This window comes from Salvelinus alpinus, chromosome 18 (assembly GCF_045679555.1).
Source record: "Salvelinus alpinus chromosome 18, SLU_Salpinus.1, whole genome shotgun sequence".
NCBI classification, from domain to species: Eukaryota; Metazoa; Chordata; class Actinopteri; order Salmoniformes; family Salmonidae; genus Salvelinus; species Salvelinus alpinus.
The window spans coordinates 23,547,489-23,560,552 of record NC_092103.1 but is presented as its reverse complement, the minus strand read 5'-3'; the positions used below and the strand labels follow the sequence as shown (position 1 = coordinate 23,560,552).

The window sequence follows — 13,064 nt, the reverse complement described above, 5'->3', positions numbered from 1 at the left end:
GCCTCCTTTAATTGATTTCACAGACCTTTTTTTTCTCCAATAAATATGAAAACCAGATTAATAATACAAATGAGAGAGGCTGCATCCCATATAGCTGTTCCCCAAATCACCAGCATACCTCATAGTTTATGGATACGCTTGTTAGTTGGTCGCTTGGTTTGCCTGTGGGTGCAGCCTGCTTTGTGACAGAGTACGGACTCCATACTACAAATTTCTCTCTCCCCGGACTGAGACAAGTTAATGGATTCTATTTGGCAGATGACAAATGGTTCCCCAAAGTGGGTGAAAAACTTCAAGCCTACATTTGACCACTGCTTAACTGAGGCCAGCAGACTCTGGTAACATTAAATATGTTGAGTTAAAACTATGTCAAACTAATCACTTGATCTCGAATGACCTTTCACTTTCTCAAACCTAAAGGAAACACGACACGACGCAACAATGGAAAATCACAGCAGCCTCTACAGCCAGCCTCTACAGCCAGCCTCTACAGCCAGCCTCTACAGCCAGCCTCTACAACTCCCAAACAGGCGCATGTAAGACTTTTTTTTTTTTTTGCACACAATGTTTCTGATGGTAGCACTGCTGAGACACAACGAGGAAAACAAATATAAATGTGAGTCATCATGCTCAGTGAACTGGCAACCATGATGGGGGGGACTAAAACAGAGCAAATGAGTTCCCTGTGCACAACTAGAGTGGTTGAACAGTAATGTTGCCCGGAGAGCTTTACAGGAATGTGACACAGGTGTTCAGCTATTCAACACCCGCTGAACCACAAGGCTGCATCAAAATGGTAGCAGTTGGGTTATACAAGGTTAGGGGAGTGTGAGATGATGCTACTGGACTATACTGTAAATAAGGCACGTAGGCATTGTCAGTCCAATACCAGCACAATGCGAACATTCATCCATATTTCAGATTAATTTCATACTCAGGGGCAGCAGAATGCAGTTGACTGTTGAGTGACAATGGGACAACAACTCCCTGAGTGTGAATATGCTGCCAAGTTACCCTTAGGAGGTGATGACTGAGTTACTTAGGCCTAATCATTGACAGTGAATGAGAACAGATCCGTTTCCTCTCCACCTACATCTTCCACTGGCCTCTCCCTGAACTCACACTGCCTTTCCAACCTCTGGCTCAGAGAGACAACACATGAAAAGCCTGGGATAAAAGCCTGGGGTAAAAGATGTGTACAAATACAAATACCTAGGTGTCTGGTCAGACTGTCGTTCCAAACTCACATTAAGCATCTCCAATCCAAAATGACATCTAGAATCGGCTTTCTATTTCGCAACAAAGCCTCCTTCACTCATACCGCCAAACATACCCTCGTAAAACTGACTATCCTACCGATCCTTGACTTTGGCGATGTCATTTACAAAATAGCCTCCAACACTCTACTCAGCAAAGTGGATGTAGTCTATCACAGTACCATCAATTTTGTCACCAAATCCCCATATACTACAAAATCCAATTAAATCATTTTTTATTGGTCACATACACATGATTAGCAGATGTTAATGTGAGTGTAGAGAAATGCTTGTGCTTCTAGTTCTGACCATGCAGTAATATCTAACAAGTAATCTAACAATTTCACAACAACTACCTTATATCCACAAGTGTAAAGGAATGATTTAGAATATGTACATATAAATGAGTGATGGCCAAACAGCATAGGCAAGATGCAATAGATGGTATAGAGTACAGTATATACATATGAGATGAGTAATGTAGGGTATGTAAACATTATATAAAGTGGCATTGTTTAAAGTGACTAGTGATACATTTATTACATCCAATTTTTAATTATTAAGTGGCTAGAGATTTGAGTCAGTATGTAGGCAGCAGTCACATAATGTTAGTGATGGCTGTTTAACAGTCTGATGGCCTTGAGATAGAAGCTGTTTTTCAGTCTCTCGGTGTCAGCTTTGATGCACCTGTACTGACCTCGTCTTCTGGATGATAGCGGGGTGAACAGGCAGTGGCTCGGGTGGTTGTTGTCCTTGATGATCTTTTTGGCCTTCCTGTGACATCGGGTGGTGTAGGTGTCCTGGAGGGCAGGTAGTTTGCCCCCGGTGATGCATTGTGCAGACCTCACTACCCTCTGGAGAGCCTTACGGTTGTGGGCGGAGCAGTTGCCGTACCAGGCGGTGATACAGCCCGACAGGATGCTCTTGATTGTGCATCTGTAGAAGTTTGAGAGTGTTTTAGGTGACAAGCCACATTTCTTCACCACACTGTCTGTGTGGGTGGACCATTTCAGTTTGTCCATGATGTGTACGCCGAGGAACTTAAAACTTTCCACCTTCTCCACTACTGTCCTGTCGATGTGGATAGGGGGGTGCTCCCTCTGCTGTTTCCTGAAGTCAACGATCATCTCCTTTGTTTTGTTGACGTTTAGTGTGAGGTTGTTTTCCTGACACCACACTCCGAGGTCCCTCACCTCCTCCCTGTAGACCGTCTCATTGTTGTTGGTAATCCAGCCTACCACTGTAGTGTCGTCTGCAAACTTGATGAATGAGTTGGAGGCGTGCTTGGCCACGCAGTCATGGGTGAACAGGGAGTACAGGAGAGGGCTGAGAACGCACCCTTGTGGGGCCCTAGTGTTGAGGATCAGCGGGGTGGAGATGTTGTTTCCTACCCTCACCACCTGGGGGCGTCCCGTCAGAAAGTCCAGGACCCAGTTGCACAGGGCGGGGTCGAGACCCAGGGTCTTGCGCTTAATGATGAGTTTGGAGGGTACTGTGGTGTTAAATGCTGAGCTGTAGTCAATGAACAGCATTCTTACATTGCTATTACTCTTGTCCAGATGGGTTAGGGCAGTGTGCAGTATGATTGCGATTGAGTCATCTGTGGACCTATTAGGGCGGTAAGCAAATTGGAGTGGGTCTAGAGTGTCAGGTAGGGTGGAGGTGATATGATCCTTGACTAGTCTCTCAAAGCACTTCATGATGACGGAAGTGAGTGCTACGGGGCAATAGTCATTTAGCTCAGTTACCTTAGCTTTCTTGGGAACAGGAACAATGGTGGCTCTCTTGAAGCATGTGGGAACAGCAGACTGGGATAGGGATTAATTGAATATGTCCGTAAATGCTCTGAGGACGCGGCTAGGGATGCCGGCTGGGCCGGCAGCCTTGCGAGGGTTAACACGTTTAAAATATTTCTCACGTTGGCTGCGGTGAAGGAGAGCCCGCAGGTTTTGGTAGCACGCCTTGTCGGTGGCACTGTATTGTCCTCAAAGCGAGCAAAGAGGCTGTTTAGTTTGTCTGTGAGCAAGACAGCAGGGGTCCGCGACGGGGCTGGTTTTCTTTTTGTAGTCCGTGATTGACTGTAGACCCTGCCACATACCTCTCGTGTCTGAGCCGTTGAATTGCGACTCTACTTTGTCTCTATACTGACGCTTAGCTTGTTTGATTGCCTTGCGGAGAGAATAGCTACACTGTTTGAATTCGGTCATGTTGCCGGTCGCTTTCAGTTTTGCGCAAATGCTGCCATCAATACACGGTTTCTGGTTGGGGAAGGTGTTAATAGTCGCCATGGGTACAACATCACTGATGCAGTTGCTAATAAACTCACTAACCGAATCAGCATATACATCAATGTTGTTGTTCGACGCTATCCGGAACATATCCCAGTCCACGTGATCGAAGCAATCTTGAAGCGTGGAATCAGATTTAGGGAGCCTTGTTTTCAGATTAGCATTGTTAAAATCCCCAGCTACAATAAATGCAGACTCGGGATATGTGGTTTTCAGTTTACATAGAGTCCAATGAAGTTATTTCAGGGCCGTCGAGGTGTTTGCTTGGGGGGGATATACACGACTGTGATAATAATCAAAGAGAATTCTCTTGGTAGATAATGCAGTCAGCATTTGATTGTAAGGAATTCTAAGTCAGGTGAACAAAAGGACTTGAGTTCCTGTATGTTGTTAAGATCACACCACGACTCGTTAATCATAAGGCATACACCTCCGTCCTTCTTCTTACCAGAGAGATGTTTGTTTCTGTTGGCACGATGCGTGAAGAAACCAGGTGGCTGTACAGACTCTGATAACGTATCCCGAGTGAGCCATGTTTCCGTGAAGCAGAGACTGTTGCAATCTCTGATGTCTCTCTGGAAGGCAACCCTTGCTCGGATTTCGTCTACCTTGTTGTCAAGAGACTGGACATTGGCAAGTAGTATACTCGGGAGCGGTGGGCGATGTGCCCGTCTACAGAGCCTGACCAGAAGACCGTTCTGTCTGCCCCTTCGGCGGCGCCGTTGTTTTGGGTCGCCTGCTGGGATCCGATCCATTGTCCTGGGTGGTGGACCAAACAGAGGATCCGCTTCGGGAAAGTCGTATTCCTGGTCAGGGCCATCCAACGTGAGCATACTGCAACCTGTATGCTCTCGTTGGCTGGCCCTCACTACATATCCGTCGTCAAACCCACTGGCTCCAGGTCATCTAGAATTCTTTGCTAGGTAAAGCCCCGCCTTATCTCAGCTCACTGTTCACTATAGCAACACCCACCCGCAGCACGCGCTCCAGCAGGTATACTGCACTGGTCATCCCCAAAGCCAACACTTCCTTTGGCCGTCTTTCTTTCCAGTTCTCTGCTGCCAATGACTGGAACGAATTGCAAACATCTCTGAAGCTGGGGTCTTATATCTCCCTCTCTAACTTTAAGCATCAGCTGTCAGATCAGCTTACCAATCACTGTACCTGTACACAGCCAATCTGTAAATACACCCCACACCCGACTACCTCACCCCCATATTATTACTTACCCTCTTGCACCCCAGTATCTCTACTTGCACATCATCATCTGCACATCTTTCACTCCAGTATTAATGTTAAATTGTAATTATTTTAGCCTCTAGGGCCTATTTATTGCCTACCACCCTACTATTCTACATTATGTGCAACTCTGTGTTGTTGTTGTCGCACTGCTTTGCTTTATCTTGGCCAGATCGCAGTTGTAAATGAGAACTTGTTCTCAACTGGCCTACCTGGTTAAATAAAGGTGAAATGTAAAAAAATAAAAAATAAATGTGTCATAATGGCACCCGGGGTTGGTTGGTAATACACTGTCTGATTCGGTAGGAGAGCAACACATAGGCACTTTAATTCAGCGTGGCATATAAGCAATGTTCCCTGCAATTTATTATAGGTCTGCTGAGCACAAACTTCAAGGTTGTAAAAATTCTGTGCAACTTCCAGCACGCGTTTACTGTGAACACTGAGGCTGTACCCGCTTAAAGTTACAGTTTCAGACAGTGGTCAAGTAGGCTACTGTGGCTATTTGATCATAATGTAGGCCTAACAGTGGCCTACCATCAAAAACATTGGAGAAAATGGATCCTATAACATTTTAACATGGAAATAGCTGTTCTATCATTCAGCCTACAGTAGTAGTCCAGGTGTGTTGTTGTTGAAAATGTTGTGTTGTTTGATGCATGAAACCACTTCACAAAATAAAAAAGAAATCTGTTTACCTGACTCGCTTTTCAAAGATATCTAGAAATGTAGACGTTTTGTGCTCTTGTAGGAAGCAACCACTCCCATTTTGCTGACTGCAAATTATGTTTAACTGGGCTAATAACTCACCAACTAGTAAAGGATATGAACAAATGTGCACACGTGGCTACACGCAGCTCTCGCTTTGATCTCAAAACAAGCCCATACGCAGCTCTCGCTTTGATCTCAAAACAAGCCCATACGCAGCTCTCGCTTTGATCTCAAAACAAGCCCATACGCAGCTCTCGCTTTGATCTCAAAACAAGCCCATACGCAGCTCTCGCTTTGATCTCAAAACAAGCCCATACGCAGCTCTCGCTTTGATCTCAAAACAAGCCCATACGCAGCTCTCGCTTTGATCTCAAAACAAGCCCATACGCAGCTCTCACTTTGATCTCAAAACAAGCGCATCTACTCACGACCACTCATGCTGTAAACAGTCCAGTTCAAAGTGAATGGCACAGATCCATATATGGCAATGGTCTATTTACATTTACTGTTGGCCTACTGAAGCTGACTGGTTATGGCGCACCAGTATGTGTAGAGTATGGGCTGAGTCATGCGTGTTAATGCAATAGAATCCTACTCCGATGCGTTCTGCTTACAACACACACTCGTTTTGTTATGTTGCATTGAAAGTTGCTAATATTGCGTTGATTCAATTACAATTCCCACAGTAAAGTGAAACGTTGATGGTGTTAATTATGGGGGAAAACTTCCAATATCGTGCTTCTCTGGGCGGGCTGATATATTTATTCTGTGGGGCAGTCCCGGGGAGCTGCGAGCCAGCGCATGCATGCAGCTTAGAGAGAGCATTGTATGATCCATTAGAGAGTGGTTACAGATAAACTGTCTGCTTTGGAATGAGATGGGCTCATGCATCATATGATACACACTGGAATTTTAGTGCTCAGGTGCAATTGACGATAGAGCACAACGTAAACGTAGAGGAGATGATTCTGGTGGAAACATATCATCAAAATAAATGGTGGCTTATGATAAAACTGTCAATGAACATAGACAAACGCATATAAAAACTACCTGGATGAGATGTAACCATATTCATCTATATAAATCTAAACCGAGGATGAGTGTGAATATCTGAGGTTCATTCTAAGCTCTGATACATCAGACAGTTCAAGTGCACTGCAGGGTTTATAGAGGTACCTTAAGCAGAGAGACAGTACATAACCCGGCCAAAGTGGCCAGGCATATAACCAAGCAGCCAGGCCAGCCACAGCCAGACTGAATCATTTCATCTCTGTTGACACTTCTCCTAATTGAGCTGGATGCCTAATTAAGGAATGGAGACACTGGATGAATTAAACAAATTGTTCAGATTTTGCTGCAGAGCCAGGGACAGCCTGGTGGGAGAGTCAGCCAGGGGAGCAGAACTCCACTGAGGCCAGAGAGCAGAGATCCCCTGCTCCACTGAAAGAGAAATCACAGCCGCAGTCGCCAAATAAAAACAGACGCTGCTGATAGAGACAGAACTACTCTGCGGGAACTCACATAGCATTTCCCCCAATTCACCTTGTAACACCCCTGCCATCGTCTCCCTTTCACCACTGTTTCTTTGTGTTTCGTTACGTCTTTTGTCATTGTTCCACTCTCTATCCTATCCACTGTTCTTCTATTTTCCACACTGTCTTGGTCTCATATGAGCAGCACAGCGGGTACAGAGAAGATAAATGTGAGTTAGAAAGAGAGAGTAAAGTTCACACCTCTGTTCATCCAACCAATCAGGGCGATTGTATGTGCTGCAGGATACCACCTGCCTTCACTAACCTTTAGTTAGTGCGCGCCATCTTCCGTCTTGAGAAGAAGCAAAGTTTTGTGCTGCTGACAGACTTTTGACATGCTGTTCCTTACTGATGTGTGTGCGTCCAGCGAATATAACCACACAATCATATAAAACATTTTCAAATGGAAACAGCTGTGTCTGTGTGGTGGTGACCATCCAGAGTAGTGATGGGTCTCAACATCATGTTCTAACCAGACAGCACTATAGTGGGCAGAACCAAATCAACCAGCATTTCGCTACACCCGCAATAACATCTGCTAAATATGTGAATGTGACCAATAAAATGTTATTTGATTTTAAGTATATAGCGGGTGAGGGCATTCCGACCACTCAGACCAGCTCCAGCTTGAAGTTTTTACATGGTCTTTCGTATCGCCAGATTCTGACCTGCTATAGTTGAGATATTGAGGTGCACCGAAAATAATCTGTGCGTCTTGCCAAGAGATGCCTGTCACAACCCACCTCAGCCCGCCACACGAAGTCATCATGAACCTGCTGCGAGCTGCGAGGCCCTACACACCTCTCTCATCTAAGAGATTACCAGCCCTGCTACAGGCCCGTCTGTGGTCATGGAGTGACCACATGTCATGGAGTGACCACACCCTCTCCAGTAGGGAGTTGCAGAGAAAATATGAGGACCTGCGTCATGAGCAGGAAGAGCTCAGGAGGGCGTACTCCAGGCCCTCCCGGCCTGAGTCACCGGCGCTACTCTCCTGACCAAGCTAGAGCTGTCGCGCCACCACAGCCGATACTCCCCTAGCTGGCCTGGCTACTCCCTTGAGAGACACTACCCCTGAGAGACCCCGCTAGTCACCAGACTGGGGTGAAGATTCACCTTCCAACAGGACAACAACCCTAAGCACACAGCAAGGACAATGAAGGAGTGGCTTCGGGACAAGTCTCTGAATGTCCTTGCGTGGCCCAGCCAGAGCGCAGACTTTTGTTTTCAAATATACATTTGCAAAAAATTCGAAAAAACTGTTTTCGCTTTGTCATTATGGGATAGTGTGTGTAGTCCTCGTTAAAGACTAAGGCCGAGATTTAATCTGACACAGGTTAACAACCTGCGCAGTGAGACACTTTTAAGGCAATTTCATCTACGTTCAATCCTGTGCGGGGAACGGGCTGGGATCAGCAAATTAATTTAACCAGGTGGCGAAGACCAATCATTCCAAAAGCCTGGGTGCTTTAAAATCAAAGTTTGAAGGCACAGAGTCACATTTTTTATATCATTCCCCTGCCTTTAAAGTTTGCTAATTTGTTTACTGTAATGTTATCAGCTCGAGCAATCGTTCATGCCAGGGGTACAAAAAAACCACTTAAAGCACTTAGCTAGCAAATGGATGAATAAATTGTTTCTCTGTCTGTTACCGCTCACCCTTGATATCTTCTGTTTTAGAATATCTTTACAAAGTACTTACGTCTGCCTCCCACCTGAGCCCATTAAGAATTACCAGCCAACCACTTTTCCAATAATTACCAAACACAACTGAACAGTATTCTCTTCATAACGGCTTTCAAATGTCACACAATTGAATACATGTCTACCAAGAGATGAGCCATGTAAAATGTTGACTGAGTTTCAAGTAGCTTTTATTACTTTATACACGTATCGCAGCACTGTTAATGTGTTGGGTCGTGGCTAGATTCGTGAGCACTAGAAAAGTACCAGTGAGAGTCGGTCGGCCGATACCCCAGGGGAGGGTAAAAAATACATCTCTGTTGAATAATGGAGAAGTACCTGACATTCATCTGTTTTGTGATAAAACCGGGGAATTGAGCAAGAAAACAAAGCACAGCTGCATGGCTAAATGCTTTGCTTGGTCCAGGGTTAATTCACAGACTTAGGTTTGTTATACTTAAAAAACAATGTGCTCTCACTAAAATCAGATAAGAGAGACGGAAATATTGTGAGAGAAAGAGAGAGGGTAGAGGGTAGAGCTGCACCCCGGGGGCTAAATCAAGGAGCTGAACAGGCAGGTGCCATTCATTGAGAAAACCACACCAAAGGCACCCGCCAACCCCTCTTTACGGTACTGCTACTCTCTGTTCATCATATATGCACAGTCACTAACCATATCTACATGTACATACTACCTCAATCAGCCTGACTAACCGGTGTCTGTATGTAGCCTCGCTACTTTTATAGCCTCGCTACTGTTTTTCACTGTCTTTTTACGGTTGTTTTTATTTCTTTACTTACCTATTGTTCACCTAATACTTTTTTGCACTATTGGTTATAGCCTGTAAGTAAGCATTTCACTGTAAGGTCTACACCTGTTGTATTCGGCGCACGTGACAAATAAACTTTGATTTGATTTGAACCTGGTAAGCAAAACAAACCTTTCAAACAGCCTTGACAAGCCTTTTGTTAAGTAGAATCGGCTTGGTTTATGATAAGCGGACTGCTTAAACCGCCTCCTTTTCCCCCAGTAACCCCGGAGCGTACACATGAGTCAAGGGCAGGCAGGCCTTTTGATATCTGGACAGCATGAGAGGCACTTTATGCACATACAATTGATGATCTCTGATCTCAAGCATGAAAGCCTAAGAGCCACGGCCTTCCAATGCTTTAGAGCCTTTTAAAAAGCAACCTGGAGAGAATTTCAGTGAATGAAAGGCAATATTGACTTAAGATCCATCACATCCCCAGAGGGTATATAATTATTTCAAGCAAAATGGTATTAAACGCACACTGCTCAGAGAGAGGGAAAAGGGAAGCAGAGGACAATAATACCTCAGGCAGGCTGATTCCCTCTTTCTTCATGAAGTAATGCTTCTTGAACTCATAATAGGTGTTGTACTGGTTCCAGGACTGCAGAAAGTCAAACCTGTGTTGGAGATGGAAACACACATAAGATCTACAGCCATTATATTAAACAAATAGTACATTGTGAGCCGTTCATCTTTATTCAGTAAGGAGAAGAGCAGTGTCTGTTTCTGCTCACCTCGGGTCATTCTTGATGCGGACGCTGGTCTCAAACTTGACACCGTTCCTGGCTACGTACTCAGCCAGCTTGTCAATAACCGGTTGGATGTCAGGGGGAGGGGGAATGATGGCCGGCGCTGCCACAGCAACTTGAGCAGGGGGCCGCGAACTGATTTAAGAGAGAAAGATAAGCAGAGACGGAGAGAGAGAGAGAGAGAGAGAGAGAAAGAGGCAAGAGAAAGAAACTTGCTTAGCAATGCATCACATTATGTGGGGGAAAAATAGGTAGTATAAGGATCGAGAAAAAAATATATCCACTTCTCTCCAATAACTGTCCACACCACACACCTGTTCTCTGGTATGACAGCAGCAGGTACAACAGGAGCAGGAGGAGTTGAGAGAAAGACTGGGACCTGGCTGGGAACTGTAGTTGGCGGTGGGATAATAGGAAATGTAGTCGGAGGTGCCGTGTAGATGAACCGTGTGGTTGGCTCAGGAGGTGGAGGGGGCGTGGTCCCTGGAGGGGGCGGGGCTCCAGAGTAAGAGGGCGCGGCCAGCATGCTACCAGAGGGTAGGGAGCTGTAGTAAGCGTTGGCATCTATCCCTGGGGGAGGCGGAGCCAGGCAGTAGGTCCCATCAGGTAGCATGCAGTACCCATAATACATTGCTGCCATGTTAGCTGTGGAGAGGTCAGAGAGAGAGGTGATGATCAATTAACATCTCAAAATAGCTCACGGCTCAAAAAGGAATTCATGCCAATACTTCAATTGCATGTGTTTTTGCCTGTCTCCCCTGTTAACAAGCAGACGTAAGTCAGCACTGGATGGGACAGGCCTGCTTATTGTGTTAGAGTGTGTGCGTGTGCTGCAGTGCTGAGCGGGGTAACATATATATACACATTTAGGTCTGACCTCATTTCTAATAAAATCTTAGCCTCGCTTACAGAGGACTGCTCGCTCAACTCCACGTTGATAGAAATTAAAATGTTTAATAATCTATTCCTGATTGCTGTCCAATTAATGAAATGTACTTTGTCAGTTGAGGATGGGGAAACAAAGGGAACATTCTTTTCTTCTGGCCCAACAAGAATAATTAGGATCAGCTTGTTGGAAATCATAATGCGTTTAAAAGCAGAAATCAAAAACAATTTGCAAAGACTCATTTCCAAAGCCTATCATTACAATCCCACTACCCATTTCAGACTCAATCAAGCATATCAGCAGCTCAGAGAAAGTCATTTACAGCAGGAATAAGAAATCATACTGGCATACCGACCGGGATCAACACAGGTTATGAATAAAACAACTGACAGATTCACTCATAAGTGTTCAGATTATATTTTCAAAGGGGAAGAAAGAAACAAGAAAATAGGCTATATAAAAGGTTGACTGACTCAAACTTAATTATTCTGCTGATCTCATCATTTGCTACATACTTCAGTCTGAGACAGCCATCATTGAAGTCAGGGAGGTACTCAGATCCAGACTCAGTGCGGAGAAGAAACTAACATCCGTGGGAAAGGAGTATGGGGAGCCAGGGAAATATAAAGGTGTGGTACGTCACCGTGCTAAGGGTTCCCTGGTGCAAGTCAAAGGGTTCCCTGGTGCAAGTCAAAGGGTTCCCTGGTGCAAGTCAAAGGGTTCCCTGGTGCAAGTCAAAGGGTTCCCTGGTGCAGGTCAAAGGGTTCCCTGGTGCAGGTCAAAGGGTTCCCTGGTGCAAGTCAAAGGGTTCCCGGTGCAAGTCAAAGGGTTCCCGGTGCAGGTCAAAGGGTTCCCGGTGCAAGTCAAAGGGTTCCCGGTGCAAGTCAAAGGGTTCCCGGTGCAAGTCAAAGGGTTCCCGGTGCAAGTCAAAGGGTTCCCGGTGCAAGTCAAAGGGTTCCCGGTGCAAGTCAAAGGGTTCCCGGTGCAAGTCAAAGGGTTCCCGGTGCAAGTCAAAGGGTTCCCGGTGCAAGTCAAAGGGTTCCCGGTGCAAGTCAAAGGGTTCCCGGTGCAAGTCAAAGGGTTCCCGGTGCAAGTCAAAGGGTTCCCTGGTGCAAGTCAAAGGGTTCCCTGGTGCAAGTCAAAGGGTTCCCTGGTGCAAGTCAAAGGGTTCCCTGGTGCAAGTCAAAGGGTTCCCTGGTGCAAGTCAAAGGGTTCCTGGTGCAAGTCAAAGGGTTCCCTGGTGCAAGTCAAAGGGTTCCCTGGTGCAAGTCAAAGGGTTGCTGGTGCAAGTCAAATGGTTCCTGGTGCAAGTCAAAGGGTTCCCTGGTGCAAGTCAAAGGGTTCCCTGGTGCAAGTCAAAGGGTTCCTGGTGCAAGTCAAAGGGTTCCCTGGTGCAAGTCAAAGGGTTCCTGGTGCAAGTCAAAGGGTTCCTGGTGCAAGTCAAATGGTTCCTGGTGCAAGTCAAAGGGTTCCTGGTGCAAGTCAAAGGGTTCCCTGGTGCAAGTCAAAGGGTTCCTGGTGCAAGTCAAAGGGTTCCTGGTGCAAGTCAAAGGGTTCCTGGTGCAAGTCAAAGGGTTCCTGGTGCAAGTCAAAGGGTTCCTGGTGCAAGTCAAAGGGTTCCTGGTGCAAGTCAAAGGGTTCCTGGTGCAAGTCAAAGGGTTCCTGGTGCAAGTCAAAGGGTTCCTGGTGCAAGTCAAAGGGTTCCTGGTGCAAGTCAAAGGGCTCCTGGTGCAAGTCAAAGGGTTCCTGGTGCAAGTCAAAGGGTTCCCTGGTGCAAGTCAAAGGGTTCCCTGGTGCAAGTCAAAGTTTGGCTCATACTGTTACTGTGGGTAGGTAATTGGGAAATGCCAATTGTGTAAGTGTCAAACTGACTGTGTTTGCAATGACAATTAGCTATTTTTAGGTGTA

At 45.8% G+C, this 13,064-nt stretch overlaps 1 protein-coding gene across 5 annotated transcripts in view; it reads right to left on the bottom strand.

Moving 5' to 3' along the window:
* Positions 1 to 13,064, bottom strand: part of LOC139544041 (splicing factor, suppressor of white-apricot homolog) — a 127,717-nt gene that overhangs the window by 73,704 nt on the left and 40,949 nt on the right. For all 5 annotated transcript variants that reach the window (XR_011668795.1, XM_071350724.1, XM_071350726.1 and 2 more), the window contains 3 exons: positions 10,585 to 10,915; positions 10,256 to 10,405; positions 10,045 to 10,138 (listed from right to left, as the gene is read on the bottom strand). Coding sequence is in view for 4 of the 5 variants with exons in the window: in XM_071350724.1 (XP_071206825.1) it covers positions 10,045 to 10,138; positions 10,256 to 10,405; positions 10,585 to 10,915 (575 nt within the window). In the remaining variant the exon portion in view is untranslated. The remainder of the gene's footprint in view (positions 1 to 10,044; positions 10,139 to 10,255; positions 10,406 to 10,584; positions 10,916 to 13,064) is intronic.